Source organism: Podarcis liolepis, assembly GCF_965112155.1.
Source record: "Podarcis liolepis genome assembly, chromosome: 12".
Taxonomy (NCBI): Eukaryota; Metazoa; Chordata; class Lepidosauria; order Squamata; family Lacertidae; genus Podarcis; species Podarcis liolepis.
The window spans coordinates 59499543-59517159 of NC_139563.1; the positions used below are offsets into that span (position 1 = coordinate 59499543).

The window sequence follows — 17617 nt, forward strand, 5'->3', positions numbered from 1 at the left end:
CTACATTCTCTCTTTAGTTATGTTCTGAGCAATATTTTTGTTCAAAACAAATAAATAACAGTTCAGTATAAACGCTGCAGGAACCATTAGCATGATTTGTTCATTCAATACATAGGGTGATTCACATTAACTCCCTAAGCTGATGAAGTTATTGAAAAGCAGTCCAGTCTTGTCATACAGTCTTAGAAGCCTCAGTGTTAGGAGGCTTTCAGTGTCTGAACTACTGAGCAGCTGAAGTGACAATGGGAGGGCATTCCTGTTATCAATGTAGCATGGAAAGATGGGGATACTTTCCAGGCACTTTCACTTGTAGGTAATTTCTTTTCAACTAGTGTACACCATCTGATCGAATAATGTAAAGAAAAGTCCTTCATATAGAAAGGAAGATATGAAAGTGGTGAAACTCTGACGAGAGAACAATCCTTCCAAAGAACTGAGATTATCTGGCGTCATATCTTTGTTACTGAAAGTGAAGATACAGTGGTACCTCGGGTTACAGACGCTTCGGGTTACAGACTCCGCTAATCCAGAAATCGTACCTCGGGTTAAGAACTTTACCTCAGGATGAGAACAGAAATTGCACGGTGGCAGCAGGAGGCCCCATTAGCTAAAGTGGTGCTTCAGGTTAAGAACAGTTTCAGGTTAAGAATGAACCTCCAGAACAAATTAAGTTCTTAACCCAAGGTACCACTGTACTCATCTCATCACATGACAGATTTTTTAAGAAAGAAAAGCATGAAAGCTGCTTTTTCAGACATAGCTATTTCTTCACAGGACGATGTCACTTGACATGCTGCCTGCACAAGGACAAAGGGAAGATAGCTGATTCATTCTTCTCTTCTCTCTAAAGAACAAAGTGAGGGTGCAACTGGTTGCTTTGGGCACATACAAAATCTGGAAGTGAAAAGCTTTAAGCAAAGTGGGGTCATGAGACATAGATCGACCTATAGAAAGGTAATAAGTAGGAGGGATAACCCAGAGAGCTCAATTTGTGAGAATTTTTATTGGGTGTGAGAAGAATTAATGGATCATGGCCTTCAGAGTTAAACAAAGCAGGAAGACTATTACTGCTGGTCAAATAAATGGCTGAAATTAAAGAGGAACTGAAAAGCCACCTAGCCTTGCATACGAAGCACTGCAATGTGCTTATTCCCAAGGGCTCTGTGAGTTTTGAGTGTAGAAAGTAGGTAACATTTGACAGTTTTCACAAAATTACTAAAGACTGCTGCTAGTAGAGATCAAAAAGCCAAGCACTGTGGAGGCCAAGACTTTCTCCATTTGTATCCCCATAAGCCACTCCACTTCTCCAGTGCTTTTGTTCTGCATATTAAGGCAGGTGTAAGAGGCATCTAATGCGTCCAATCAAGCTCCTATGTATAAACTCTCTCTTTTAATTATAAACTGCCTTTATAGTCCTACAAATACCCTCAGTGTAATATGAATCAGTTATGAGTGAGAAATGGTTTAGCTCAGAAAATCACATACTGCTACCAGAAAAGAAGCAACGATAAATATTAGCTTCATCACAAAATTTGGTATTCCAACACTGCCAGCACAAAGTGCGCCCTAAGCTCTGAAGAAATATCCCAGAATCAGCACATACTTGCTCACTAGTCTTGCAGGACCAAGGTCTCTCTGACCATGTGTAGACAGCTTGAGGTCAAGAAAACCCCAAAGTGTGAAAGTGGGAGGAGTAAGCCAAATTAGGTCAACCTTTTTTAAAATTATGCATCCCAACCATAGAATCTGAAAAATACAGAGTTCTGAACTTTTGTTGAAGAATTCACAAATTAGTTGGCAGCAACAGCAACACGCAATGATCAGAACGGTGCCAGTTTATTCAGCCCCATCTCTAGCCAAATGACAGCTCAATCGACACAAGGATAAGCCAAAGATGCTGTTCAAAGCCAGTAGGAGGTTCCTCAGGAATTTTCACATAAAGGTGTTAGCATTCAGCAAGTCATAAATCCTATTTGATTCCAGCACTTTTTTCCTGGGAACAGCTAAATAAAATCAACTTTATCATCAGCTGTACCTTTCTTTCTATTCCAAGAGTGAAAAAGATAGCTAATTAACTCTTAAGCCAAAGGAACATTTGTCTTACCAGATGTTGATAACAGTGTGGCCCACAAGGTTTATTATCTATTGCTGTTTCCGTATTTTTCCGTTTGTAAGTATTAGGAGTTGCATGGAATGCTACAGAAAATTGTTTAAAAAGAAGAATAAGCCGTTTTCTTAGAAATACCTTCAAAGACCATAATATTGAAAAAGTTGATAATGAATCTTCATTTAAACAAAGAGTCTCCAAGCAGCATGAAACAATATAAAAACAATGTAATAAATTATAGGTACCCAGGATTTTACAGGCTACTTTGCATTGCAGGGATAATAATGGCTACACTACAATTTTAAGAAAACCCTTTGCATAATAAGCTACAATCCAGAGCATCACTGGCACCATGGTATACAGAAGCCTAGGTGCTTTAGAAAGTGTTGCATAAAACATTGCTCTGTGAAAAGCTACGCCCCACATCATTGGCGGAGAGGCCTCCAGCTGAACTGGGGGTGGCGTGACGTTTGTTTAACTAATTCTTGGTGTTGGCCATGAGACCTGCTTGCTGAAAGATGCAAGGAAGAACAAACTTAATATTTGTTAAGGAGAAATTATATTAAAAGTGAAATTACCTGGAAGACCATCTAGCAGAATGGTACAGAACAGTAACACAGTGGTGCCCCGCAAGACGAATGCCTCGCAAGACGGAAAACCCGCTAGACGAAAGGGTTTTCCGTTTTTGAGCTGCTTCGCAAGACGATTTTCCCTATGGGCTTGCTTTGCAAGACGAAAACGTCTTGCAAGTGTTCCGATTTCCCCCCCGCTCCCCCCCTTTTCTAAGTCGCTAAGCCACTAATAGCCTTTTAGCCGCTAATCCGCTAATCCTTTAATAGCCGCTAAGCCTTTAATAGCCGCTAAACAGCTAATAGCGCTAATCCACTAAGCGGGTTGCTTCGCAAGATGAAAAAACCACTAGATGAAGAAACTCGCGGAACGGATTAATTTGGTCTTGTGAGGCACCACTATAACACTTGGACTGAGCAAAGACAAGGTGGTTTCCCCCAGATGCTACTGGACTGCAACTCCCATCAGCTCAGCCAGAGGGAAAGATCAGGAATGATGGAAGTGGTAGTCCAACAGCCCCTGCAGGTATCCCCCTCCATTCGATACCCCTGGCGGAAGATCCAAATTCTACTTGTGGTTCTGTGCTCCATAAAATGTCGTAGGTTGGTGGCCCCAAAATGGGAGTCTCCCACTCTTCTCCCTGCAACATAGAATGTCCTTCCTTCCGCCACACATGAGACACTTGAGGCATCTGATAAAGATGTAGCTTTTTGTTCCAGCTTTTGTTCCAACATTGTTTTCGTTTGAAAGAATCACCATAATTCCTGTTTTACAGGCAACTCCCAGTTTAGCCATGTCCAAATGATGTGGGACTGCAAACATGTGCCACGTACACAGCACCAAACCCGGAAGCAGCTCCCATACGTCATAAAATCTCATGAAAAGTGGCAGAGAGGGCTTCTGTGCACCCTGCCGACATGCACAGGGGTTTGGAATGGAAAACTAGGATTGACTGTATATGCCTTTATTCTATTTTACTGGTTTTATGTTGTATTTTTATTTTAATTATATTGTTTATTGTTTTTATATTGTATGCTGCTTAGAGATTTTTTAAAACATTAGAGTTTACAAATGTTTTAAACAAACAGGCTTCAGGTTACAGACTCCGCTAACCCAGTGCTTCAGGTTAAGAACTTTGCTTCAGGATGAGAACAGAAATCACGCTCTTGGGGCGGCGGCGGCAGGAGGCCCAATTAGCTAAAGTGGTGCTTCAGGTTAAGAACAGTTTCAGGTTAAGAACAGACCTCCAGAACAAATTAAGTTCTTAACCCAAGGTACCACTGTATTGTACTTTAACATGTTATATACTGTTGCAGGGGAGTACTTCTGGCTGAGAAAGGGCATAAAATCAAACTTTAATCATCTCACAAAAGTGGATCAATTAGGCAGCTGACATAAATCATGCACACTTAAAGGTTCCAATTAATATACAGCCTTTTCTATTGATTTTAACAGCTGGGGTAGCCATGACTTACTTACATAAAATTTATTAAATTTGTATACTGCCCTTCATCCAAAGATCACAGGCTAGTTCACAACATAAAAAATAAGATGAGAATTAAAAATACATAATAAAAACAAAAACAAACCAACACCCCCTCCCACAAACATGTTTAAAAGGACATAGGCAGTCCAAGGCTTGGGGCAGATAAAGCAAAATATCTCAACTTTCTTGAATACAAGGGACAGACTGAAATATTTTAGTACTTACGATGTAAGAAGCAATCATATTTGAAACATCGTCTACAGAAGAGAGTATGAAAGGAGTGTAGACTCTGCTCCCTCTGAACAGATTTAGCATTTGGTCCATCTATGTTTGGTGTGCACTCGGGAGGAAGAGCTCCTGGAAGCTGCTGCTCTGTAAGTTCTTTGTATCTACAGAAATAGTAAAAACGTTCCCATTTTATATGCCAAAAGCCCGGCTTTATTGTCCTTGCAGGAAAAGTACAGCTTATGCAGTTAATCTAAATAATGTGCATTGACATAAATGACATTTGTCTGGCTAAAACCATTTACTTCATTGCTTATTTCATTGATCTGTGATGCTGTAAAGAAAAGGGAAGAAGTTGCCTAATCAAATAGCCAACGCTGACATTCTTTAAGTGCGATGAGGATGGCATTGCCCTAGCCAAATTCTATTTGTTTCAGGGAGAGGGAATTATAAAGGTGCTCAGCAAGCCTATCAATATCAATGGGCCTTTGAATTCCTTAACTTTGCTGGATCACGCCTGCTTGCAATAATTCATTCTGGTAATTTAATAAATCTAGAGAAATACCCTATGTGAGGTTACAGCTGCACCCATGATATGTTTTAATTAAAAAGGAATAAAACTAAACAGTCATTAAAGTGACTCCCTGCCCAGTCATCTCAAAATTACTTAGATTCCATATCCCATACCAAAGTAAACCTTTGTACAAAACTTGGTCAACAATTCCTATTTAAACATTGGGGGGGGGGCAGCTGCCTCTCCCTGTCCCCCTTGGCTACATCCATGTTCAAACGGTGTATGGATTTTATGAAATAAATAAAATACATCTTACTTTTCTTTCAGTTCCTCAGCTGTACCCTTATCTGGAAACATTGAGGAAATGGCTTCAAATATCTTGTCAGAAGGAAATTTACGAGGAGGATGACTCTCTTTATCTACATAGAAACAAAAACACAAGCAATGTTCTCTAAAGCTTAGAATCTTCCCACATTGATTCTCAAAGGGGCAGCCAAACTGAATTGCGTCAGGCGCAGAATTCCACTGACATCTCATTCACCCTAGGGCAATGAAAATGGAAGTGCTGGGGATGGACAAGGCATTAGCTTCCCCCCTCCTTTAGAAACTGAAGGCAGGGGCTGACAGAGTGCTTGGCTTCCTCATTCCGCTTGCCTTTAATGTGTGCCTTCCAGAACCAGGGCAAGACCAGGTACAGTGGTGCCTCGCAAGACGAAAAGAATTCGTTCCGCGAGTCTTTTCGTCTTGCAATGTTTTTTGTCTTGCGAAGCACGGTCCGTCGCAACTGCACCGCTTCAAGCGGCTTTTTTAAAAAAGCGCAAGACGTTTTCATCTTGCGAAGCAAGCCCATAGGGAAATTCGTCTAGCGAAGCAACGCAAAACCGAAAAACCCTTTCGTCTAGCGAGTTTTTCGTCTTGCGGGGCACCACTGTACACGCAGCCAAGCAATCTGGTTTTTCTTATTGTCAAAGAATGCCCTACCTGTTCTTATTTCCTTGACTTATGACTGCTTTGACACAGTTGCCATGCAGTATGGGCAACTCACTCAGGCAAAGTTCCAAGCTATTCTACTGTTTTGCCATGGCATCGATGGAGAGAGAGAAAATGAGAATTTGAGCTATCAGAAGCAATCTGTTTTTATTCTTCTATAACAGCTGATTGCTTAACTCTCATCTCATGACGCAGATGAGCACACTTATTAGAATTTGTGTCCCACTCTATCCTCTGTGGTTACAGCAAGTTCAAGTTTTATACCTAGATCAGGTGCACTCAACCATCAGCATGAGACCAGGGCTACTGGGAGATGCCCTTGACCCAGACACGATTATTTGAATCCTACTGTGAAGGTTGATTCCTGAGAAGGGTCTTATGAGCAGCCTCAGAAAACAGGAAAAGAGGTCAGAATTGTTACTGTTGCTTGTAGCCTCTCCCTGGGCTGGACTTACAGCAATATTTTGGATGAAAGCCAAGCAGGAGGCGCTGGAGCCGTGGAAAAGGAAAGGGGAAAAGAGAGAGAAAACTGAGGGCTCAAGACCCTGATCCAGAAAAGTGGTCCCTGTGATCAGCTGGAGGCACCTACAAAGGAGGGGCTTCAACACCTCCAAGGAACTGAAACCAGAAGCAAAATTCACAGTTATGTTCCCAATGGGATCTCCACTACTTAACTTTGGATGGACAGGTTAAGTAGCTGTGTGTAGAAGAGAAAGGACCTTCTGTGGCAAAGGCAGTTGCTGCAGAAGTCTGCGAGTCAAGTTTGCAGCCATCATGTGACTGCCTAATGAGGTAGTTGAAATGATACCAACAGAGAGGACTATGCAGCTGGATTCTATAGTAGTGTTCTATGAAAAACTCTCCAAGCTTGGAAACGTAGAGTTGGAAGGGACCCCGGTGGGCCTCTAGTCCAACCCCCTGCAATGCAGGAATCTCAACACACAGTAAATATTGAAGGTGGTCTAAACCACTGAGCCTCTTGGGCTTGCCGATCGGAAGGTCGGCGGTTTGAATCCCCGTGACGGGGTGAGCTCCCGTTGCTCGGTCCCTGCTCCTGCCAACCTAGCAGTTCGAAAGCACGTCAAAGTGCAAGTAGATAAATAGGTACCGCTCTGGAAGGTAAACAGCGTTTCCGTGAACTGCCCTGGTTTCGCCAAAGCGGCTTAGTTATGCTGGCCACATGACCCGGAAAAACTGCCTGCGGACAAATGCCGGCTCCCTCAGCCAGTAAAGTGAGATGAGTGCCGCAACCCAGAGTCATTCACGACTGGACTTAACTGTCAGGGGTCCTTTAGACCCCTCTCAGAGCCACCTTGTAAATGGAAGAGGGTGTTTTGCCCAAAGATCAAGCTGAGAAGTGTCAAAGGTCCAATACATGATGCATTGTTTTAACTGTTTTTAATTGCCTCCCCGTCTTACCTTTTTAATTGGGGGGGGGGGGATTTGTTGCTGTTGTTTGTTTTCTTTTTTAAAATTTTTATTTTCAAAGTTTTAAAAAACAATAATTTGTTAAACACAGACACACTTGTTTACATTAAACCAGGGGTCAGCAAACTTTTTTAGGAGGGGGCTGGTTTACCACCCCTCAGAGCTTGTGGCGGGCCAGACTGCGCACGCGCACACACACACGCAGCGGGGGGGGGCTTCTCTCTCTCCCCCAGCCCTGCCCCTCCCCCTGCTCTCCTACCTCCTCCTCTGCTCTGCTCTGCCTGCGGTGGTGGCATAGCTGCCAAGTGTCCCTTATTTGGAGGGACAGTCCCTTATTCCAGCGCCATGTCCCGCTGCTGTCCCTTATTGATGGATGTCCCTTAAATGATGTTCCTTAAATTTCAAAGGAAGCAGCTCCTCTCCCTCCCTCCCTGCCGGTCAGGGAGAAGGGAGGCTCCAACTGTGTTGCTTGGCTGTGTTGCTCACCCAATAAGAAGTCTAAGAACGACTGGGAGCTTGCATGCCTTGTGCTGATCAAATCGGCTGCGTTGCCTGGGGACTCGCCTTTGCTCAGCGCTTCCCAGCGCAGAGGTGACGGTGGTTTTCCTTGAGGCTTCGTTTGGCTGCTGGCTGGGCTTTCTGCCTTTGGCTCAGAGGGGTTCAGAAGTTGAACATACCTGTGCTGAGTGCTCAGATCAGAATCGGATGGATACGTCATCACCCTTGCCAGCGAAAAGGTCTGTCTGGAGCGGGGGCACATGGTGGGGGAAAAGGAAAGGAGATCTCGTGGGGGGGGGCTTTTGAATTTGTTCTGCAGGCTCCTTCGATTGACTTATGAGGGAAAAGAAAGGAGCTGGTTGACTAAAATGGTGGGTGACTGGCGATCTCGTGGCGAGGGGGCGAGGCTGTGTGTGTGTGGCTAGTTAATGCAAGCTGAGGGGTTTTTTGAATGCTGGACGCCATTTTGTTGCACGTGCTGCTGCAAACTTTGCAGTGCAAAGCCAGGCCGGGGAGCCATCTTAAGTTGAGGCTGCATAGGCCTTGTGGTGCATGTGATTCAGATTCTATTCAGATGAACCTCTGGTTACAAAGTTGGTTGGAAAGTGTTCTCGAAGCTACCAGCATGAGTTTGACCAGACTGCAGGAGGACAGGAAGACTGGAGTGCCTGGAACAGGTGAGGCTGCAGGTCCCTTATTTTGGCTGCTGATCCCTTATTTTCAAGGCTGCTGGTCCCTTATTTTCAAATCTGTAAGTTGACAGCTATGGGTGGTGGTGGTGCCTCTCCTTTCCGGGTCAGCTTTCCTGGGCAGCAGTTGTGGGGCCAGCAGATGCGCCAAGCTCCAGCCAAAACTCCGTGATGCGCCCGTCACGATGCCCACAGCGCAGCCATGGATGGAGAGGCTGGTGGGCAGGTGGCGAGGCTTCAGATTGGCTGGCACCAAAGCCCAGCACTCTTCCTCCACAGGGCGGGGAGAAGCTAGGAGGAGGGAGGGAGGGAGGAAGGAGGAGGCCCCCCCGAGGTGTGTGTGAGGAGAGGGGGGGAAAAATGCAAAAAATAAAAAAATGGCACAGCCAGAATGATCACACCGATCCAAGCGGCAATTCCAGGACTGTCTCGGGCCAGATCCAGAGGGCAAATGGGCCTAATCCGGCCCGCGGGCCTTAGTTTGCTGACCCATGCATTAAGCCATAATTCATATCAGTATCTTTATGGGGTTCCCTGAACCCCCAGACTTCCTCCACCCCTCCCTTGGCTTTCAAAATTTATCTTCCTTTTTCAACTGTATCTAATTACATTTATCTAAATTATTACATTTCAATTTTATCCTTTGTCACTTTAAATTACAAGTGCTATGTCAATCCTGCTAACGTTTTTAAATGTTTACAGTGTTCTTTAATATATTCTATAAAGTTATGCCATTCAAATCAAATCAAATACTTTTACTGGCATTAAAGTATAAAACATTTCAAGTCACTGGGATAATTAAAAGTTGTCAAGGGTCATAAGGTCACACTGTGATCGTGTGCACTTAGATATTCTGCTTCACCCTGTCTGTTCCCCAAAAGGATGGATCACTAGGAAACCTTTTGGTTAAGATTGTGGCTGTTAATTGAAAAATCCGAGTGCTCCCTTGGACAAAAACAAAGACACCAACCAGAATAACTTGAATTGCTCTATACCATCTAGATGAAATGCGGTCTTCAAGCACAGAGGTTAAGAAGGAGTTAGATGTTGTTCTACAGTGGACTTTCAGCCAGGCCTTGGTTGTAGTCAGCCATGCTTTGGTTTCCATCAGATGTTGACCGGTTTCAACACATAAGGCTAAGTAACTTATATATTTAGGAGCACCAAGGATCTTACAAAGAAAGGTTGCTTGAATTTGTTCCACTTCTCTATTAAATGCTTGTATCCAAATTGGAATGCTGTATAATAACTGAGAAAGGACCTTGGCATTAAAAATATTTATTGTAGTGGGACCATCTGGTTGCATCTGAAGAAGAAAAAATGAAGAATCGCAGATGTGGTGCATTTTGCTTGGATGATCATTCGGCGTCTGTGTGTTGTTCAGTTTAAATTTGACTGGTAGGTATCCCTAGGTATTTGAAAGATTTTACCTGGTCAATGGGGTGATTATCTAGTCTCCATTTGACAACTTGATGACTTTGAGGAAAAATCATACTTTTTGCCAAGGATTTATTGGACGGTAATTCTTAGGCTGCTTTGGGTCATTTTTTAAAAATATAGGAGTGATGATGTTTAGCCAAACATCTGGTAATATCCTGAATTTATCAATTAAAGTAAATAAGTTGACTAATAGAGAGGCCAACTTATGCCATTCTTTGTTGAATTTGCTGTCCTATTGGTGCCTGATCTTCCCGGTCAGTCTTGCCATTTCCACATAGTCCATCAACTTCATTATCCATTCTTCTTTCGATGGGGCTCTTTCTTCCTTCCATCCCTGGGCAAATAACATTCTTACCACTGTCGTCGCATACATACAGTACTTCCTTATCCTTCGGTAATTCTTCTATTATACCTAATAAAAAGGCCTCTGGTTTTTGAACAAAAAATATTTTAAACATTTTTTTCAGTTCATTATAAATCATTTCCCAGAAAGCCTTTGCTATTTTCCAAGTCCACCACATATGATGGAATGTATCTTTAGCTTTACACTTCCAACATTTGTTGGTCAAATTCTTATACATTTTCGATAATCTTGTAGGAGTCAAATTACCATCTGTACATCATTTTCATATAATTCTCTTTTAACGTACAGCAGGCTGTAAATTTTAAATCCTCATTCCATAACTTCTCCCATGAAGCAAGTTGTATATTATATCCCACATCTTTTGCCCAGTGTATTACAGATTTTAATTCCTCATCTTTTCTTTCCTATTCCAGCAACAATTTAAACATTTTCGACAGAACTTTTTCATTATTTCCCAACAGTTATTTCTGTAATCTCAAAAATTCTTTACCAAAACCAACCCCTTTATCCAACCTAAAGATGTCATTTAATTGGTGATATTGGAGCCAATCAGTTAACAGATGTCTTATGTCTTCAAACTTTTTTTACTTTCAATTGATTTCCTTCCATAGTCAACTCATTATACATTGCCCATTCTTTTCCCATTTTTTTTAAACTGACGCTTCCAATGGTGATATCTATCATGGGGTTTTATTCTCTAATAAGTTCTTATATTTTCCCCAAACAGCATAAATTGATTTTCTAACAATATGGTTTAGAAATCCCCTATGAACTTTGGATTTTCCATACTACATACTGTCTTTCGCATCAAATGAAGCCTTATTTCCAATTCAAATCTTAACGACCTTGTAGCTGTTTCAATTTGGCAGTTTGTGATCTTATCCCATCTTCTCCAGCGTACGTCTGTACATTAGTCTCAAATAATCTCTAATGAACAGAACCTTCTTAATGGTGGCGTAGGTGGGTTACCAACAGGCGAAGTGCTTTTGCACTCAGTGCCTCCCTGCCTCCTGCATTCCATGCCAGAGCAAAAGCCAGGTACCGAGACGATATGCAGGTGCAGCCTGTTTTCCCCATCCCTGTGGGGGGGAGTTTGCAAGGATAATTATCCTCAATCATCCTTGATTCATCTATGCCAATGATCTCCCGTTGCCGTGGGACCTGGCTCCATTAAGGAAGCCAGAACCGAAAGCCCCAGACTGCTGGTTCTGAGGTTCCATGCCAAAGCGACTGGCTCTGGGGTGACTCAGGACTTCATGACTTCCATGATGACCATGGAGCTGTCCCAGCATGTCATTGGCCCAATATGGCCGGCCTAGTGATGTGAGGTGAGAATATTCTCTGCTAGAAAATTATCCGGAGAATATTCTCCACAAACTGTAAATTCTAATGTAAGAACCATTTTTACAACCCACATTTTAAAAATCTAGTAAATAATAAGTCAAGCTGTGCTATTGCCAGTGTAAGTAATTAATAATTAATATTTTATCCAGTTACATTACTAGGAATTGTGTCATTCACCATAGGCAGTTCTGAAATGTGAGCTACAGAAAACATTTTTTAAAAAGTTTAAAAAATGTTATACATTTAATTTGATGAACATTTGAATTTGTATGTATTTCAACCATATGTAATAGCCTCCCCACCCCAGCATTTTAAAAGCCCCTGCTTTCCCGGGGCGATTTTAAAATGCTGGCGGGCGGGAGCGAAGCCTCCGCTGTCCCGGGGAGATTTTAAAATGCTGGGGGTCAGCAGCGAACGCTTCGCTCCTGCCCGCCAGCATTTTAAGATCGCCTGGGGCAGCGGAGAAGTCTCCGCTGTCCCGGGAAGGCAGGCGGGGGGGGAGCAAAGACTTTTGCCCCCCGCCGGCCTTCAGAAGAGGTCCAGGACCTCTTCTGAAGGCCGGCTGTGGGCAAAAGTCTTTGCTCCCGACCGCCAGCAATTTAAAACAGGTCCCTGGAGATTTCCCTATGGGCTTTCGTCTTGCGAAGCAAGCCCATAGGGAAATTCGTCTTGCGAAGCGCCTCCAAAACAGAAAACCCTTTCGTCTTGCGGGTTTTCCGTCTTGCGAGGCATTAGTCTTGCGGGGTACCACTGTATTTAGTGCCAGTAACTGGTTTTTGCAGTGCCATTCAATGGTACAAGGTGCTATTTACCAGAGACTGACATACTAAAATATATTATCATATATTTAATGATAATAAAATGTGGCACTTCACACTGAAAGCAACATCCTCCCAAGCACCATCCCTGGAGACAGTCATACAAGTAGGATTGGAACCTCTGGAACCACTGCAAAGAAGTACAGCCCATTCCAGAATACAATGAATATCACTGCAGAAGAATACAAGGGTTGATGGTGTTGAAAACCACTGAGAGATAAAGGAGAATTAACAGGGATACACTCCCATTGTCTTTCTCCCAACAAAAGTAATAATACAGGGTGACCAAGGCAGTTTCTGTGCCAAAACGGGGTCGAAACTCCAATTGAAATTGATCTAGAACATCAAATCTCATCTAAGAGAGCCTGGATGTGATCTAGGACCACACGCTGAAGAACCTTGTCCAAGAAGGGGACACTAGCAACTGATTGCTTAGATTTTCTGGTCCACAGAAGTTTTCTTAAAGTTTCTTAAAGTTACCATTAGGTCCAGTCGTGGCCGACTCTGGGGTTGCGGTGCTCATCTCGCTTTATTGGCCGAGGGAGCCGGCGTACAGCTTCTGGGTCATGTGGCCAGCATGACTAAGCCGCTTCTGGCGAACCAGAGCAGCGCACTGAAATGCTGTTTACCTTCCCGCCGGAGCGGTACCTATTTATCTACTTGCACTTTGACGTGCTTTTGAACTGCTAGGTTGGCAGGAGCTGGGACCAAGCAACGGGAGCTCACCCCATCGCGGGGATTCGAACCGCCAACCTTCTGATCAGCAAGTCCTAGGCTCTGTGGTTTAAAGTTTCTTACCACTGCTTTATATAGGCAGGCAGGGGCAACCCACTCCGCCATGGAGGCTTTGATTGTAACAAGCTGTTCCCTCCTTGCTAGATTTAATCAGCCATGAGGGGCAAGATCAGAAGCAGTCAACTGAACCTTGTCTGTGTCTTCAAGCCATACTAACTGAAACTTATCCAACAGAAGAAGCCTAGAAAGTGTTCCAGATGCTTCTGGAAATTCATCTGATGGAACAGTGGCGTCAAGATGCCAGCAGATGTGGCTTCTGTCCTCCAAATGCTTCACAAAGAAGTCACAGCAGGCCACCGTCAGTTCCTTTCCCCTTCAGGTGAGACTGTAAGAGGCCCTGTACTATCAAGAAAAGCCGCTCTAGGCATCATATGAACAAAGCAATAAAAACAACTAAGTGGTTCTTCTTCATTGCCTTCACTGCCACCAAGTAGGCTCAATAATTAGCCGTCACTAATGTTTGGTTGCACTCACCTGGTGTTTTCCTCCACCCGCATTCAACCCTTCTCACGGCTTGCTTTGTTGCCCTCAGCTCAGGCCCCCCCTCAGGCTAGAGCCTGAGGGGGAGCCCAACAGGAGGAAGGCCTTCAGAAGCAATTATGTCCATGGTCTAGGTCCTCTGTATTCCACAAATTAGCCAGGGGTTCAATAGGAGAGCCAGTCATATATATCAGCTGGAAAATCCCCCAGAGCCATCTGAAAACCATTTGGAGCCATCACCACCTGAGAGCGGACCATTCTAATACATTCCCACCTCTGCAGAAGGGGAAAGGCATTTAAATAAATGTCTTTGCACCATATTAACCTACCTATTCTGCTGGCCTCTCGGTTCTTTTGCTTTTCATTTCTCCCATCAAGATTGTCGTCTTCGCCACCATCGTCGTCGTCATCTTCGTCGTCTTCGTCATCACTATACTGCCCAAGAGCATTGACCAGCTCCACAAATATCTCGTCATTGATAAACCCACATTCTGAAATCAGGTATAGACATAAATGGAAGAGATATGCATTTGTAAACAGGCTGTGCATATCCTCAGGTAGCATAGCTCACTACGCAGAAAAACATTAAAAGTAAATTAACTTTGGAAACACAGGGAAATGGACATGAATAAGATCTTGTAGCTATTTCTTTTCAACTATGCTTTTTTAGTCTTTCAGGACACAACACAGAACTTTATTTGCGCTGAATCTAGACATATATAAAAAACACTGTGAACATGCCTTTTTTTAAAAAAAATTGTAATATATATATTGAATTTCCCATTAGCTCACCATCGCCATCTAGTGTCACATTTTTATCATGCACTTAAAACGTTATATTTGCAACTTTATAGCCGAGTCCTGGGATAATTCTCTTGCAGAAAATGAGAGAGTAGCCAAGCCAAAGACAGAAAGATATTTAATATTTCATTATCATTCCTATCCCTAATCACAGATAATTCAGAGCAGCATTATTTTTGCAATCCTAGTCCATTTACCTGGGAATAAGTCCAGTCGAACTCAATGGGACTTATTTTTGAGCAGACATGAATACGATTGTGCTATAAAGAACAGGTTGCACATCTAATGCTAGATATTAAAGCAGTCATCTATTTAGCCATGTATATGGATTCTGTGCTTGTGCAGAACTCAAACAGGAAGCTTCCAAAACTGGGCTAGAGTTTTCACAGGAACTCCACCTGACTCTTTCATGTGCATGCATTAAGAAGTATTTTTCCCAATTTCCCACTCAGCTCCATTTTTGGACTGACATAGCAGCCCTGCAAGAGAGGGAGAGAAGGGCAACAGGCACAGCAGCATATGCAGTGGGAGAGGCAGGTGGGTTGTGCAACTATATAGACAAGGGAGCAATGTATTCCTTCTTGTGGTCTTTGTCTATCCCCATATACAGGTGCAGTAGTAAGCTCACTTACCAGATGCAAGGCACGTGTTATGAAATGAAAGAGATGAGCATGGTCCTTTCAGAGAAGTCATCTGCCCAGGTTTTCAAATAAAGTCAGAAATGGCAGATGAATAAAAGTTGAAACCTGGAGTTAGCACAGCAAAAGTCCATCAGCAGGACTCTTGGGGGAAACACCCTAGTGGAGTAAGACTGAACAGAGAACTTTGCCAAGCTCATTGTGGAGGTGAACCTTCAATTAAATCCAGAAGCAAAATGTTGGGTAGAAAGAGTTTCATTCTTCTTGCCATCTTATAGCAGATGAACTGCCACCAACTCCCCCTAACACATCAAGTAAGAAGAGGGCTCAGATCCAAGGTATCTAAAGCCCTCTTTATGTCCAATGCCAGGCTTGGAAGAAATACGGGTAGGACAAGGGAGGAGGAACAATGACAAGTTTTAGAAGGAGGAAAGCATCAGGCCTCAACAAGCACTCCGCCCCAATACAGAGCCAGGTTACAGCGCTCAGACCTCACTTGCTCTCAGAGCACATGCTATTACAACTAAAATGTTGCTTGTGAACAGAAACAGCTGCAAAATAAACTCACACCAAGAAAGTCGGTCATTGTCCCTGCAAATGGACAAATGACAAGGTTGGACAAAGACATTTTGCTTCCTGAGGCAAAGGATAAGATGCTGCAGAAGCTGACTGGGCCGGCTGTGGACTCTGTGACATTATCAACTCTGGCCATGGGAAAGCACCCTCAGCCGACTGGGTGCAGAACAGCCCAGGTGGTCCACACAGGTCTCTTCTCAGAACGTTCCAGGCCCAAAGGGCTTTCTGAACAAGCGACTGCTGTGGTAAAAAGTGAGAAGGACCCACATACTTTGAAGGGATAAAAAGGTAGGACACATGTCAAAACTCTAGCCTGGTTTTACAAGCTCCTTGAATGAGCTCTGCAGAGGCACAAAACCCTTATGTGAGAAGTAAAAAAGGGTATATTCCTGTATTCTGCAGGTGAAGCCAACTATCTGGAAAGCCAGCGAGTACAATTATTTTGCTTCATGGAAAACATGTGATTTAGAATAATAATTACATTTTTGGAAATACGTACTACTGCCCATTCTTGTTTTTAAATATAAGAATTGATGTTTATTTCGAAAGGCATAATTATTGTACTAAATCATGCGTTTCTCATTCTGTGTGAAGCAAAATAATTGTGCTTTTTATATTGTGGTTGGCTTTTTAGGTAGTTAAGCTCAGAACAGCACAGGCCGCCCAGACTGGCGATCAGGAGCAGTCAACTTACAAACATACACACCCGAACTCACCTCTGTCTCCATGCACCTTTCCGTCATAGTTTTTGATTAATTCTTCAATAAAAGTTCCATCCTGGTCAAGCACTTCATCTCCCATATAAGGAATGTTATGTAAAACTGTCTCATCCTCTACCTAGACATAAGGTAAAAAATATAACAAAGGGGGGGGGGAGAAGTCTCTCACCACAAGCACAAATTTTGATCACTCATCAATCCCTGGCACGGCAAAGCCAAAAAGCAAAGCAACCAACAACTCGCATCAAAAGCAACAATTCCATGGATACTTAATCAAAAATCCATAGCCGTCCACTAATATATGGTACCTCTATATAGCAAGGTCTCCTAAGAATGGTACCTCATCTCTACTTCCTCCTCTTATCTGAAAGCGATGTCCCTTTCATTAAGAACAGAATCAGCAAAGCTAACTGCACATTCCTTTGTAGACATGCATGTGACTTTTCCATTGAAACGAAGAGGCCAGCACACATGCTAGATTCTGGATTGGGCAATGGTCTAAATGGTCTTTACTCGTTTTCCTTTAGGCTTGTGGTAGAAATTGCTGTGCAATGAGCATTCACTGTAATGAACTGTTTGGTAAGCTAAACTATTGCACAGTTCATACTTTGTGACCCTACAAAAGTGCAGGAGGGACATCCAGATCATTGCAAGGGGTGTAGTCAGGAGTGATCTTGTAGAATATACACAAAGGGCCATAACAATTTCTTTAGCAGACATTTCAGTGGAATTTTTTTCCAAATGCCATAGTTATGCGCATTACAGTAGTCATATGCAGTATACAGTCACCATGTGAGGCAGAAGCTCATGTAACAGCATTTCTGTGTATGTTCCTGTGCATTTATGAGGGAAGAGTGACCTTCTGTAGTTAATCATTTGCATAGATTAAACAGCTCTGTACTCATATTAAGACATAAAAGGCATATTGTATTTTATAATCAAATGTGTGTGTGCGCACGCGTGTATGAATACATAAAATCATAGTTAAACAATACTTTTAAAAACCTATTTATTTAGGGAGGGGTGGGCAGAAGGTAGATTGGAATTTATTGATAGATCTGTAGGTAATCTGCAAAGATTAGCAAGGACTCCCAACTGAAGTCTCCCTGCTCTAAATTATACTGCTAGCTAGGGG

At 43.0% G+C, this 17617-nt stretch overlaps 1 protein-coding gene and 1 long non-coding RNA gene across 9 annotated transcripts in view; one reads left to right on the plus strand and one right to left on the minus strand.

The window, feature by feature from the left end:
• Positions 1–17617, plus strand: part of LOC310690225 — a 121304-nt gene that overhangs the window by 75241 nt on the left and 28446 nt on the right. The gene's annotated exons all lie outside the window — the stretch shown is intronic.
• The window catches only part of EZH2 (enhancer of zeste 2 polycomb repressive complex 2 subunit), a 70357-nt gene that overhangs the window by 20556 nt on the left and 32184 nt on the right, over positions 1–17617 (minus strand). For all 8 annotated transcript variants that reach the window (XM_083468789.1, XM_083468792.1, XM_083468787.1 and 5 more), the window contains 5 exons: positions 16480–16600; positions 14078–14239; positions 5219–5321; positions 4389–4552; positions 2105–2196 (listed from right to left, as the gene is read on the minus strand). In XM_083468789.1, the coding sequence (XP_083324915.1) occupies positions 2105–2196; positions 4389–4552; positions 5219–5321; positions 14078–14239; positions 16480–16600 (642 nt within the window). The remainder of the gene's footprint in view (positions 1–2104; positions 2197–4388; positions 4553–5218; positions 5322–14077; positions 14240–16479; positions 16601–17617) is intronic.